General features: G+C 44.1%; 1 protein-coding gene across 1 annotated transcript in view; it reads right to left on the reverse strand.

The window, feature by feature from the left end:
- Positions 1-8272: 8272 nt before the first annotated feature.
- LOC139367758 (solute carrier organic anion transporter family member 4A1-like) overlaps positions 8273-15831 on the reverse strand; it is a 35477-nt gene continuing 27918 nt past the window's right edge. Inside the window, exon 12 of the mRNA XM_071106081.1 lies at positions 8273-8360. Coding sequence (XP_070962182.1) covers positions 8349-8360 — 12 coding nt within the window. The 3' untranslated portion in view covers positions 8273-8348. The remainder of the gene's footprint in view (positions 8361-15831) is intronic.

Raw genomic sequence — 15831 nt, forward strand, 5'->3', positions numbered from 1 at the left:
CAATGAATACTGTCTGTAAAAGGGAAGGGTCAATGAATACTGTCTGTAAAGGGGAAGGGTCAATGAATACTGTCTATTAAGGGGAAGGGTCAATGAATACTGTCTGTAAAGGGGAAGGGTCAATGAATACTGTCTGTAAAGGGGAAGGGTCAATGAATACTGTCTGTAAAGGGGAAGGGTCAATGAATACTGTCTATAAAGGGGAAGGGTCAATGAATACTGTCTGTAAAGGGGAAGGGTCAATGAATACTGTCTGTAAAGGGGAAGGGTCAATGAATACTGTCTGTAAAGGGGAAGGGTCAATGAATACTGTCTGTAAAGGGGAAGGGTCAATGAATACTGTCTGTAAAGGGGAAGGGTCAATGAATACTGTCTGTAAAGGGGAAGGGTCAATGAATACTGTCTGTAAAGGGGAAGGGTCAATGAATACTGTCTATAAAGGGGAAGGGTCAATGAATACTGTCTATTAAGGGGAAGGGTCAATGAATACTGTCTGTAAAGGGGAAGGGTCAATGAATACTGTCTGTAAAGGGGAAGGGTCAATGAATACTGTCTGTAAAGGGGAAGGGTCAATGAATACTGTCTGTAAGGGGAAGGGTCAATGAATACTGTCTGTAAAGGGGAAGGGTCAATGAATACTGTCTGTAAAGGGGAAGGGTCAATGAATACTGTCTGTAAAGGGGAAGGGTCAATGAATACTGTCTAAAGGGGAAGGGTCAATGAATACTGTCTGTAAAGGGGAAGGGTCAATGAATACTGTCTGTAAAGGGGAAGGGTCAATGAATACTGTCTGTAAAGGGGAAGGGTCAATGAATACTGTCTGTAAAGGGGAAGGGTCAATGAATACTGTCTGTAAAGGGGAAGGGTCAATGAATACTGTCTGTAAAGGGGAAGGGTCAATGAATACTGTCTGTAAAGGGGAAGGGTCAATGAATACTGTCTGTAAAGGGGAAGGGTCAATGAATACTGTCTAAGGGGAAGGGTCAATGAATACTGTCTGTAAAGGGGAAGGGTCAATGAATACTGTCTGTAAAGGGGAAGGGTCAATGAATACTGTCTATTAAGGGGAAGGGTCAATGAATACTGTCTGTAAAGGGGAAGGGTCAATGAATACTGTCTGTAAAGGGGAAGGGTCAATGAATACTGTCTGTAAAGGGGAAGGGTCAATGAATACTGTCTGTAAAGGGGAAGGGTCAATGAATACTGTCTGTAAAGGGGAAGGGTCAATGAATACTGTCTGTAAAGGGGAAGGGTCAATGAATACTGTCTGTAAAGGGGAAGGGTCAATGAATACTGTCTGTAAAGGGGAAGGGTCAATGAATACTGTCTATTAAGGGGAAGGGTAAATGAATACTGTCTATAAAGGGGAAGGGTCAATGAATACTGTCTATAAAGGGGAAGGGTCGATGAATACTGTCTTTAAAGGGGAAGGGTAGATGACTACTGTCTTTAAAGGGGAAGGGTAGATGACTACTGTCTTTAAAGGGGAAGGGTAGATGACTACTGTCTTTAATGGGGAAGGGTAGATGACTACTGTCTTTAAAGGGGAAGGGTCAATGAATACTGTCTATAAAGGGGAAGGGTAGATGACTACTGTCTTTAAAGGGGAAGGGTAGATGAATACTGTCTTTAAAGGGGAAGGGTAGATGACTACTGTCTTTAAAGGGGAAGGGTAGATGACTACTGTCTTTAAAGGGGAAGGGTAGATGACTACTGTCTTTAAAGGGGAAGGGTAGATGACTACTGTCTATAAAGGGGAAGGGTCAATGAATACTGTCTATAAAGGGGAAGGGTAGATGACTACTGTCTTTAAAGGGGAAGGGTAGATGACTACTGTCTATAAAGGGGAAGGGTCAATGAATACTGTCTATAAAGGGGAAGGGTAGAAGACTACTGTCTTTAAAGGGAAAGGGTAGATGACTACTGTCTTTAAAGGGGAAGGGTAAATTACTAATGTCTTTAAAGGGGAAGGGTAAATGACTACTGTCTTTAAAGGGGAAGGGTAAATGACTACTGTCTTTAAAGGGGAAGGGTAAATGACTACTGTCTTTAAAGGGGAAGGGTAAATGACTACTGTCTTTAAAGGGGAAGGGTAAATTACTACTGTCTTTAAAGGGGAAGGGTAGATGACTACTGTCTGTAAAGTGGAAGGGTAGATGACTACTGTCTGTAATGGGGAAGGGTAGATGACTACTGTCTTTAAAGGGGAAGGGTAGATGACTACTGTCTTTAAAGGGGAAGGGTAGATGACTACTGTCTTTAAAGGGGAAGGGTCAATGAATACTGTCTATAAAGGGGAAGGGTAGATGAATACTGTCTTTAAAGGGGAAGGGTAAATTACTACTGTCTTTAAAGGGGAAGGGTAGATGACTACTGTCTTTAAAGGGGAAGGGTAGATAACTACTGTCTTTAAAGGGGAAGGGTAGATGACTACTGTCTGTAAAGTGGAAGGGTAGATGACTACTGTCTGTAATGGGGAAGGGTAAATGACTACTGTCTTTAAAGGGGAAGGGTAGATGACTACTGTCTTTAAAGGGGAAGGGTAGATGACTACTGTCTGTAATGGGGAAGGGTAGATGACTACTGTCTTTAAAGGGGAAGGGTAAATGACTACTGTCTATAAAGGGGAAGGGTAGATGACTACTGTCTTTAAAGGGGAAGGGTAGATGACTACTGTCTTTAAAGGGGAAGGGTAGATGACTACTGTCTGTAATGGGGAAGGGTAGATGACTACTTTCTGTAAAGTGGAAGGGTAGATGACTACTGTCTGTAATGGGGAAGGGTAGATGACTACTGTCTGTAATGGGGAAGGGTAGATGACTACTGTCTTTAAAGGGGAAGGGTAGATGACTACTGTCTATTAAGGGGAAGGGTAGATGACTACTGTCTGTAATGGGGAAGGGTAGATGACTACTGTCTGTAATGGGGAAGGGTAGATGACTACTGTCTTTAAAGTGGAAGGGTAGATGACTACTGTCTGTAATGGGGAAGGGTAGATGACTACTGTCTGTAATGGGGAAGGGTAGATGACTACTGTCTGTAATGGGGAAGGGTAGATGACTACTGTCTTTAAAGGGGAAGGGTAGATGACTACTGTCTGTAATGGGGAAGGGTAGATGACTACTGTCTTTAAAGGGGAAGGGTAGATGACTACTGTCTTTAAAGGGGAAGGGTATATTTGTCTGTGGAAAACCTTTAAAACTCTGTTTCTATTCCAGATGATGGTCTCTATCAGTGTCTGGTCTCACAATAGTGCCACAATTATCTATCATTTAGGAAATTGTTGCCTTTGCTTTGGGGTCAACTGTTGACCTAATGAATATTTTGTTATACAGGACATCTGTGTGTCTGGTTACTGTCAATAAGTACAGCTGAATGAGTATGAAATACATTCCCTCTCAGCACTTGAAGGAAAATTACACCGAAACGCTTTTTGGAGATACAGCCGTTGTGATGCATTTTGAATTACACGATGCAGCGTTTTGCACTATAGAATTCAAATTGCATCATACCGGCTGTATTTCTGTATTTTGAAAGTTATATATCTTTAAAACTTGATTGCTGACGTGCAAAACATGTTGGGATTATATCAACAATGGACTAATTAAAGAAATACCAAAATATGGATGGTGTGTGGAGTTTTACTTTAATGTCACTATGGGAAACAACTCGCAATCATTGAGCCTGAGTTTGAAAAGTTTTCTTTCACATTGTCACAGGGTTTGCAAAATAATACTGACAGTTTTTCCCAATTGTTAACACACTAAAACTGGCCCATGAGGCACAATGACCCAAATATGTAACCCATTTAGCAGAACCAGAAAACCAAATCTGCAATACTACTGGCACAGATTGAAATTATTATTATTATTATTATTATATAACAAACATTTGGCAAAACACAACACACAATTCTCTACATTTTGGCATTACCTTGACAACTAAAATCTCTTGTGTTCAAATGAAAAGCAACACTGTTAAACAAGCTGAGCTCAATTACCAACTGATCATTTTCACTCTCCACATGTTCAAACACTATTTGCATAAATGTTCAACTTTGCACTCAAACCTTTTGGTATGGACAACAAGACCACAGGTGAGTACTCCTGTGTTTGGAGAACAATGGAAGCAAACTTAGCAGGGAGAGTTGGAGATAGAGGTGAGGAATAAGGAAGACCAAGAACAAGGAGAAGAGTCTCGGCGACTGTGGTGGACCATGTGGTCAACCGTGGCTTGACCTTGAGAGAGGCTGGGCAGACCATGTGGTCAACCATGGTTTGACCTTGAGAGAGGCTGAGCAGACCATGTGGTCAACCATGGTTTGACCTTAAGAGAGGCTGGGCAGACCATGTGGTCAACCGTGGCTTGACCTTGAGAGAGGCTGGGCAGACCATGTGGTCAACCGTGGCTTGACCTTGAGAGAGGCTGGGCAGACCATGTGGTCAACCATGGTTTGACCTTGAGAGAGGCTGGGCAGAGAGTGCTGCCCAATCTGAGCCACTTCCCCGTAGCATCCATCATCCGGACGTTCCAAAATGAGAAGAGGTTTGTACTGCAGACATTGGACCTCTCTACTACTTTTACTACTTGACAGTAGTACAACATAAAGCACAGTAAAGACTGTAGATTCCAATACATACTGTAAAGAGAAACAAAGTAAATGGTTCATATATTACTGTATGTATGAAATTGGGAGCTATACTACTTTGTAACATGTTTATCTTGTATACTGTATTACTGTAGTGTTTACTGGACTGTATGCTATTTAGTTGTTATGGAACTGAAAGACGACCACCATGTACGTACATGGTGGTAGAACATGTCTATTTACAGACAAACAGGAGGCTGTAACCCTGCCATCTTCCATAACATCAGAGTGAGTTTATCAACCACAGACCCCATCCTTAACAAACACCATCTCCAGATGAAGCACATCTACAGAGTCATATTGGAAAGGAATCACCAAAGAGTGAAGGATAAATAGTAGGAATATGTGCAAGTGAGTAACGTTCTGGTATTACACTCTAGAAACATTAGAGACTCATTGATGTTGCCAGTGAACTTTACTATACAGCAATTGTAGTATTTTCTGTCATTTTAGAGAATCATGGAGATGGACGCAAGTCCCATCCCCCAGGAACGCATTCATAGATGAGGCTGGATTCCATTTAGTGAAGTCGAGGAGGAGAGGAAGGGACATCATTGGTCAACGCGCCATCATTAAGGTGCCTGGCCAGCACAGGGGAAATGTCCCCACATGCCCAGCCATGAGCCATAATGGGGTCCTCCACCGCCATGCCACCCTTGAACCATACAACACTGCCCATCTCCTTCATTTCCTGAACACCTTACTTGACAATGTTTTTCAGCGAGAGCAGAGAGGGCCAGGTGATCCTGAGCAGAGAGACGCCAGGTGATCCTGAGCAGAGAGGGCCAGGTGATCCTGAGCAGAGAGGGCCAGGTGATCCTGAGCAGAGAGACGCCAGGTGATCCTGAGCAGAGAGGGCCCGGTGATCCTGAGCAGAGAGACACCAGGTGATCCTGAGCAAAGAGACGCCAGGTGATCCAGAGCAGAGAGACACCAGGTGATTCTGAGCAGAGAGACACCAGGTGATCCTGAGCAGAGAGACGCCAGGTGATCCAGAGCAGAGAGACACCAGGTGATCCTGAGCAGAGAGACACCAGGTGATCCTGAGCAGAGAGACGCCAGGTGATCCAGAGCAGAGAGACACCAGGTGATCCTGAGCAGAGAGACACCAGGTGATCCTGAGCAGAGAGGGCCAGGTGATCCTGAGCAGAGAGGGCCAGGTGATCCTGAGCAGAGAGACACCAGGTGATCCTGAGCAGAGAGACACCAGGTGATCCTGAGCAGAGAGACACCAGGTGATCCTGAGCAAAGAGACGCCAGGTGATCCTGAGCAGAGAGACGCCAGGTGATCCAGAGACGAGAGACACCAGGTGATCCTGAGCAGAGAGACGCCAGGTGATCCTGAGCAGCAAATGTATGTTCTGATTTGGGACAACGTGAGTTTCCATCGGGCTGCTCAGGTCCACAACTACTTCCATAACCATCCCAGGTTTACAATTCTCCCACCATATTCCCCATTTCTCAACCCCATTGATGAGTTGCTTTCAGCATGGCGGTGGAAGGTGTATGTTCACAAACCCCATGAACGTACGGCCCTTCTCCAGGCAATGGAGGTCTGTGGTGACGTTCCATCAGAGTCCTGTCAGGGTTGGATGCGTCATGCCAGAAGATATTTCCTCCGCTGTCTGGCCAAGGAGAATATCACCTGTGATGTTGTTGAAAATCTGTTGCTGGACCAAAACAACAAACATTGTCTTTTGCAATGTGGTATTTGTTTCTTGACTTATGATTTTATACAGTTTATCTATACCGTACAGTTGATCTAATATATAGTAGAGTATAGGCTTATTTTTCTTCCTTTGCATATGCAAAATATATTTACTGTATTTTAGCATTTTTACTGTGTGCTTACAGTATAATGTTTGACATGTATTGAGTCACACACAGACAATCTACAATATAACAACAACATCTTAGTCTTTAAACTGAAATAGGTTTTGATACTGTCACCCCCCCTGATCTGTTTCACCTGTCTCTGTGCTTGTCTCCACCCCCCTCCAGGTGTCGCCCATCTTCCCCATCATCCCCTGTGTACTTAGAACTGGTCAAGCTTGGTCAAGCTTACTGTCCTGACCCTGAACCCACCTGATCACTCTGCCTGACCCTGAACCCACCTGATCACTCTGCCTGACCCTGAACCCACCTGAACACTCTGCCTGACCCTGAACCCACCTGAACACTCTGCCTGACCCTGAACCCACCTGATCACTCTGCCTGACCCTGAACCCACCTGATCACTCTGCCTGACCCTGAACCCACCTGATCACTCTGCCTGACCCTGAACCCACCTGAACACTCTGCCTGACCCTGAACCCACCTGAACACTCTGCCTGACCCTGAACCCACCTGATCACTCTGCCTGACCCTGAACCCACCTGATCACTCTGCCTGACCCTGAACCCACCTTATCACTCTGCCTGACCCTGAACCCACCTGATCACTCTGCCTGACCCTGAACCCACCTGATCACTCTGCCTGACCCTGAACCCACCTGAACACTCTGCCTGACCCTGAACCCACCTGATCACTCTGCCTTATCCTGAACCCACCTGATCACTCTGCCTGATCCTGAACCCACCTGATCACTCTGCCTGAGCCTGCCTGCCGTCCTGTACCTTTGCCTCCGCTGCTGTAATAAACATTGTTATTTTCGACACGGTCTGCGCCTGGGTCTTACCTTCATCCCGATAGATAGATAGTGTTTTGAACATGTCACATCGGTGTGATCTCAGTTGTCACTAAGTAAGATTCATTTGATGTATGTGTGTCTCCTTTTGTATTCAGAGTTTCCCTTTGAGCAGGGAGTACATGATCTTGATCGCTTGTGTTTCATTTTGCAAGACGTCTGTGGGGTTTGGGGGAAATTGGCTGTTTTTGTGTTTAGAATTTTGAGTACCTGAGATGTAGTTTCAGAGAACGTGTCTCAATAACAATCGGGAAAAACTGTAATACACGTGTGGTCGGAAAGTAATACATATCACAGTACACAGTACATCGTACATCAGTACATCAGTACACAGTACATCAGTACACAGTACACAGTACACGAGGACACAGTACACGAGGACACACACAATAAGCACGAAGCGGATTGAAGTTATCGTCCAACAAAATTGAATAAGGTAAATGGATTGGTGAATCACAAAGAAGGTGATGGTTGGTACATAATACGTATTCACAGAAATGTACACGGTAATGTACACGGTAATCGTGCAGTGAAAACTCAACACATGTCAATGCAACAAAGCACCACTCTGCTGTTTCAGCTTGTATGCCTCTTCTTCATTCAACAGCAACAGTGGAGCGTAATATGACGCAGGCGCGTTAAAACACAGTCACATACCGAGCCTCCTCATGCATTCCTTTCATCTAAACACATCCACACTTACAATACACACACACACAGTAAACCTATCGGTCTTGACTCCCCCTCAGCTCTTGAAGGCACTGTGTTGTGGTCAGTCTCCATAGCAGCAGAGCAGCATATAGTCCACGGTGTTCAGATCAAAGTCTCCTTTGAAACCAATGAGAGGCATTGGCCAATGACTCTCACTGGCGCCTCAGCACACTTCAGCCCAATGACCTTCTTTCGCCATTAGGAGACCGCTCCATGGTAATGACATTGTCAGACTGACGTTGGACAGTAGGCCTCACAGGCTGCAGGAGAAGAGGGCTACGGTTTGAACCCTCCTTCCATCTCCTAGACCTGGAACTATAAAAAAAAAAAAAGTATCATTCTAACCGAACAGCAGACTCTGTGTGACAATTTAAGATGACAAGTTGTTAATTCCTGAGTCCAAGAAAGAGAGGAAAAAAGAGAGAGGAATACAAGTATCAAATGTATAGTTTGAATGTACTGGGTAAAGTGATTTTCTTAATGTATCATTATGGTCACACCATCCATTGTTGTTTCTGTCTGGTCAATGATATTTATGTATGCAATCTCCACTCTGTCTATATATACACTGCTCCAAAAAATAAAGGGAACACTTAAACAACACAATGTAACTCCAAGTCAATCACACTTCTGTGAAATCAAACTGTCCACTTAGGAAGCAACACTGATTGACAATAAATTTCACATGATGTTGTGCAAATGGAATAGACAACAGGTGGAAATTATAGGCAATTAGCAAGACACCCCCAATAAAGGAGTGGTTCTGCAGGTGATAACCACAGACCACTTCTCAGTTCCTATGCTTCCTGGCTGATGTTTTGGTCACTTTTGAATGCTGGCGGTGCTTTCACTCTAGTGGTAGCATGAGACGGAGTCTACAACCCACACAAGTGGCTCAGGTAGTGCAGCTCATCCAGGATGGCACATCAATGCGAGCTGTGGCAAGAAGGTTTGCTGTGTCGGTCAGCGTAGTGTCTAGAGCATGGAGGCGCTACCAGGAGACAGGCCAGTACATCAGGAGACGTGGAGGAGGCCGTAGGAGGGCAACAACCCAGCAGCAGGACCGCTACCTCCGCCTTTGTGCAAGGAGGAGCACTACCAGAGCCCATGCCAAATGACCTCCAGCAGGCCACAAATGTGCATGTGTCTGCTCAAACGGTCAGAAACAGACTCCATGAGGGTGGTATGAGGTACCGACATCCACAGGTGGGGGTTGTGCTTACAGCCCAACACTGTGCAGGACGTTTGGCATTTGCCAGTGAACACCAAGATTGGCAAATTCGCCAGTGGCGCCCTGTGCTCTTCACAGATGAAAGCAGGTTCACACTGAGCACATGTGGCAGACGTGACAGAGTCTGGAGACGCCGTGAAGAACGTTCTGCTGCCTGCAAAATCCTCCAGCATGACCGGTTTGGCCGGTGGGTCAGTCATGGTGTGGGGTGGCATTTCTTTGGGGGGCCGCACAGCCCTCCATGTGCTCGCCAGAGGTAGCCTGACTGCCATTAGGTACCGAGATGAGATCCTCAGACCCGTTGTGAGACCATATGCTGGTGCGGTTGGCCCTGGGTTCCTCCTAATGCAAGACAATGCTAGCTAGACCTCATGTGGCTGGAGTGTGTCAGCAGTTCCTGCAAGAGGAAGGCATTGATGCTATGGACTGGCCCGCCCGTTCCCCAGACCTGAATCCAATTGAGCACATCTGGGACATCATGTCCCGCTCCATCCACCAGCGCCACGTTGCACCACAGACTGTCCAGGAGTTGGCGGATGCTTTAGTCCAGGTCTGGGAGGAGATCCCTCAGGAGACCATCCGCCGCCTCATCAGGAGCATGACCAGGCGTTGTAGGGAGGTCATACAAGCACGTGGAGGCCACACACACTACTGAGCCTCATTTTGACTTGTTTTAAGGACATTACATCCAAGTTGGATCAGCCTGTAGTGTGGTTTTCCACTTTAATTTTGAGTGTGACTCCAAATCCAGACCTCCATGGGTTGATAAATTTGATTTCCATTGATAATTTTTGTGTGATTTTTTTGTCAGCACATTCAACTATGTAAAGAAAAAAGTATTTAATAAGAATATTTCATTCATTCAGATCTAGAATGTGTTATTTTAGTGTTCCCTTTATTTTTTTGAGCAGTGTGTATATATATATATATGAATGTGTGTATTTCATTTACAAGGTCCTTGCCTCTGCTGTCTGTACAGTATGATGGGTTTCCATACAGTACGTGTGAAATATCTATTGTTCCAATAAGTATGGTAATGTTTGAAATACTGTGTTTGATTCTCAGAACGTGTGTGTATTTGATCATGTCGGTGTATTTAATGTTCAGTAACGTGTCCCTGTGTGTATTTGATCATCCAGGTGTAATGTTCAGTAATGTGTCCCTGTGTGTATTTGATCATCCAGGTGTAATGTTCACTAATGTGTCCCTGTGTGTATTTGATCATCCAGGTGTAATGTTCACTAATGTGTCCCTGTGTGTATTTGATCATCCAGGTGTAATGTTCAGTAATGTGTCCCTGTGTGTATTTGATCATCCAGGTGTAATGTTCACTAATGTGTCCCTGTGTGTATTTGATCATCCAGGTGTAATGTTCAGTAATGTGTCCCTGTGTGTATTTGATCATCCAGGTGTAATGTTCACTAATGTGTCCCTGTGTGTATTTGATCATGTCGGTGTATTTAATGTTCAGTAACGTGTCCCTGTGTGTATTTGATCATCCAGGTGTAATGTTCACTAATGTGTCCCTGTGTGTATTTGATCATCCAGGTGTAATGTTCACTAATGTGTCCCTGTGTGTATTTGATCATCCAGGTGTAATGTTCATTAATGTGTCCCTGTGTGTATTTGATCATGTCGGTGTATTTAATGTTCAGTAACGTGTCCCTGTGTGTATTTGATCATCCAGGTGTAATGTTCACTAATGTGTCCCTGTGTGTATTTGATCATCCAGGTGTAATGTTCAGTAACGTGTCCCTGTGTGTATTTGATCATCCAGGTGTAATGTTCATTAATGTGTCCCTGTGTGCATTTGATCATCCAGGTGTAATGTTCAGTAATGTGTCCCTGTGTGTATTTGATCATCCAGGTGTAATGTTCATTAATGTGTCCCTGTGTGTATTTGATCATCCAGGTGTAATGTTCATTAATGTGTCCCTGTGTGTATTTGATCATCCAGGTGTAATGTTCAGTAACGTGTCCCTGTGTGTATTTGATCATCCAGGTGTAATGTTCATTAATGTGTCCCTGTGTGTATTTGATCATCCAGGTGTAATATTCAGTAATGTGTCCCTGTGGGTATTTGCCAAGAGTCATAAATGTAATGTCTGCAAACAGACCCCACAAGAGAGCCATGACTCAACAGTATCCATGGAAACTGATCATTTGTCCCACAATCCTATCTCCCACATAGTTTGTCTTTTACTTCCGTCTCTTCTTGCGTGACCTTGCTTAGTTCTTTAGTACCGCTTGATGAAGAACGCGGTGGCTATTAAAATGCATCAATGTGTTTGGTCCAATGGTCTCTGTGTCAATGTTTCTGTGATTTGAGTGAGTGAGGGAAAAATCCTTGTTTCAGTCACATGAATTCAATCCCCTGGAATTGAAAAAGCTTCAATATTTGAGGGTCTGAGTGAAGTGTCAGAAGGTTAATGGAGATAGTTATAGTATATTCGTTGTTTCTGCTGGGAGAGTAAGAGGATGAGAGTGTGTGTGTGTGTGTGTGTCTGTGTGTGTGTGTGTCTGTGTGTGTGTGTGTCTGTGTGTGTGTGTGTCTGTCTGTCTGTGTGTTTGAGGAAGAGAGAGATACAGGGAGTGAGAGAAGACATGTCATTTGCTTGGTTATGTGTGTGTACATGTGATACATGCAAGTGATTTTGAAATCAAATGATAGCGTTGTTCACCTGTTGTTTAAAAAAAACATCTTAAGAAACATTTCAATAAAAGTCATATACATTTCTATTCCATTTACAAAAGTACCAAAACAAAACCCATAAGACTAGATTTACAGAAGGGCTAGTGAGTGAAGAGACACAACAGTAAGACTAGGAAGGTTTAAGGTTACACACACTATCACGTGGCGGTAAAGTCCATGGTGGGATCAGGTGGGAGAACGAAGGAGAGAAGATGGAGGCATTTGGGTCCATCAAAAATGAATACATTTAAAACATAAAAAACATGAGGAATGTAAAATTGCCAACACAAGTTCTAAAGAGTCATGTGATCGTAACGTAAACAATAAAGACAAAAATATATACTGTAAAGTGTTCTAGAACAGGGCAATTTGAGGGGGGATTGTTTGGTCAGGGAAAACTCATTCTGAATCATCAGCTACATCCTCTACCTCGGTGCTGTCCAACCCTCTTCCTGGAGATCTACTGTCCAGTAGGTTCAGTCCAACCCTCTTCCTGGAGATCTACTGTCCAGTTGGTTCAGTCCAACCCTCTTCCTGGAGATCTACTGTCCAGTAGGTTCAGTCCAACCCTCTTCCTGGAGATCTACTGTCCAGTAGGTTCAGTCCAACCCTCTTCCTGGAGATCTACTGTCCAGTAGGTTCAGTCCAACCCTTTTCCTGGAGATCTACTGTCCAGTAGGTTTTCAGTCCAACCAAGTGGTAGAGGTTAATGGTTCGCTGTCTCAGGCAAAACCAATGAGTTGTGGCATTCCACAGGGGAGCGTGCTTGGGCCTCTGCTGTTTTTATTGTATATTAACGATATGAAAGATGCTTGTTCTTGCCGTCTTTTCTTCATGTGGATGACTCTACACAAAAGTAAAACTATGTTGGAGAGCATACTTAGCACGGAGCTTACTAGCATTAGCAAATGGCTTGGAGATAATAAGCTATCTCTGCACTTAGGGAAAACTGAAGTAATTATTTTTGGATCCAGACCTAAATTGAGTAGGTTCTCTGAAATCAGTGTGGAATTAAGGCTGATGTGTTGACTACTAAAATCTCTGTTAGCTACTTGGGATGTATCCTTGATGGAAGCTTGGGAGGTGTGAGCATGGCCAATAAGGTGCTAGGGAAGGTTAATGCCAGGACTACGTCTTTGGCTAGAATGTCCAAGCTGCTTGATAAGGACTCCATGAAAGTGCTAGCTACTGCCCTCATTCAATGCCATTTTGACTATGCTAGTACTTCCTGGTTTGGGGGCTTATCTAAACTTACGAAGGGGAAGCTCCAGATAGCCCAGAATAAGCTGATCAGGGTAGTATTGAAGGTGAGTCCACGTATTCACATAGGCAGCAGCTGCTTTCAGGAACTAAACTAATCTTTCCTGGAGATCTACTGTCCTGTAGGTTTTCAGTCCTACCCTCTTCCTGGAGATCTACTGTCCTGTAGGTTTTCAGTCCTACCCTCTTCCTGGAGATCTACTGTCCTGTAGGATTTCAGTCCAACCCTCTTCCTGGAGATCTACTGTCCTGTAGGTTTTCAGTCTAACACTCTTCTTGGAGATCTACTGTCCTGTAGGTTTTCAGTCTAACCCTCTTCCTGGAGATCTACTGTCCTGTAGGTTTTCAGTCCTACCCTAATTTAGCATATCTGATTCAGCTAGTTAAGATCTTGTTGAGATGCTAATAAGTAGAATCAGGTGTGTTAAATTAGGGTTGGACTGAAAACCCACAGGACTGTAGATCTCCAGGAAGAGGATTGGACTGAAAACCCACAGGACGGTAGATCTCCAGGAAGAGGGTTGGACTGAAAACCCACAGGACGGTAGATCTCCAGGAAGAGGGTTGGGCAGCCCTGCTCTACTGCATATACAAAGATGTCTGGGACAATACCAAATCATGTGAAAACAATCAAATTAAATGAATACATGAACAAAAGTGCTGTTAATTTCTATCATAAATTATCTGGAAAAATAAGATCCCAAAACAGAAAACGGATTGGGGCAATGAGGGGCACACTTGGAAGTTTGGAGAAGAGGCCTGTTGTCTTATCTTTATACTACAACTCATTTATTTTGTGCATTGTCCCTAGCTGTTAATTACAACCAGCATACAATGCCAGCATAACTCTTGTATAATACCATTGTCTAAGTTCATCAGTGCTGATTAGGTCTTAAAGTGCAGTTATGTGTCTTGATATCGCGTTGTGATATCTGACTAGTTGAAGGACACGTGGACAGGATGATATCACACCATGGATCTGTCTAGTCCAGGAGTGGACAACTCCAGTCCTCAGGGCCTGATTGGCGTCACAATTATGCCCCAGCCCCAAGCTAAAACACCTGACTCCAATAATCACCTAATCATGATCTTCAGTTTAGAATGCAATGTGATTAATCAGCTGTGTTTGTTAGGGATGGAGAAGAAGTGTTATACCAATCAGGCCCTTGAGGACTGGAGTTGTCCACCCCTGGACATATATAGGTATAATAGGTATAATAACAGTAAGTATCTTTAAATACTTGTGGTCTATAGTTTATATTATGATATGAAAATGATGTGCTGTAACTGTGTTAGTGCAAGACAACAGGGTTGTTTTACGAGTGTTAAACGCCTCTTTCTTTCATCACTCAATATAAGGAATGCTTCAAACTGAGGATATGACATTCACTATAAATACTGCTCCATGTCCCATACTATACTGTCCCATACTATAGATACATGTCCCATACTATAAATATATGTCCCATACTATAAATACTGTCCCATACTATACTGTCCCATACTATAGATACTGTCCCATGTCCAATACTATAAATACATGTCCCATACTATAGATATATGTCCCATGTCCCATACTATAAATATATGTCCCATACTATAGATACTGTCCCATTCTATAGATACTGTCCCATGTCCCATACTATAAATATATGTCCCATACTATAGATACTGCCCCATACTATAGATACTATCCCATGTCCCATACTATAGATACTGTCTCATGCGAGCAGGCCTTTCTAATCGACCTGGCCCGGGTATCCTGGAAGGACATTGACCTCATCCCGTCAGTTGAGGATGCCTGGTCATTCTTTAAAAGTAACTTCCTCACCATTTTAGATAAGCATGCTCCGTTCAAAAAATGCAGAACTAAGAACAGACATAGCCCTTGGTTCACTCCAGACCTGACTGCCCTTGACCAGCACAAAAACATCATGTGGCGGACTGCAATAGCATCGAATAGTCCCCGCGATATGCAACTGTTCAGGGAAGTCAGGAACCAATACAAGCAGTCAGTCAGGAAAGCAAAGGCCAGCTTCTTCAGGCAGAAATTTGCATCCTGTAGCTCTAACTCCAAAAAGTTCTGGGACACTGTAAAGTCCATGGAGAACAAGAGCACCTCCTCCCAGCTGCCCACTGCACTGAGGCTAGGTAACACGGTCACCACCGATAAATCCATGATTATCGAAAACTTCAACAAGCATTTCTCAACGGCTGGCCATGCCTTCCTCCTGGCTACTCCAACCTCGGCCAACAGCTCCGCCCCCCCCCCCGCAGCTACTCGCCCAAGCCTCTCCAGGTTCTCCTTTACCCAAATCCAGATAGCAGATGTTCTGAAAGAGCTACAAAACCTGGACCTGTACAAATCAGCTGGGCTTGACAATCTGGACCCTCTATTTCTGAAACTATCCGCCGCCATTGTCGCAACCCCTATTACCAGCCTGTTCAACCTCTCTTTCATATTGTCTGAGATCCCAAAGGATTGGAAAGCTGCCGCAGTCATCCCCCTCTTCAAAGGGGGAGACACCCTGGACCCAAATTGTTACAGACCTATATCCATCCTGCCCTGCCTATCTAAGGTATTCGAAAGCCAAGTCAACAAA

This window comes from Oncorhynchus clarkii, chromosome 16, assembly GCF_045791955.1.
Source record: "Oncorhynchus clarkii lewisi isolate Uvic-CL-2024 chromosome 16, UVic_Ocla_1.0, whole genome shotgun sequence".
Lineage (NCBI taxonomy): Eukaryota > Metazoa > Chordata > Actinopteri > Salmoniformes > Salmonidae > Oncorhynchus > Oncorhynchus clarkii.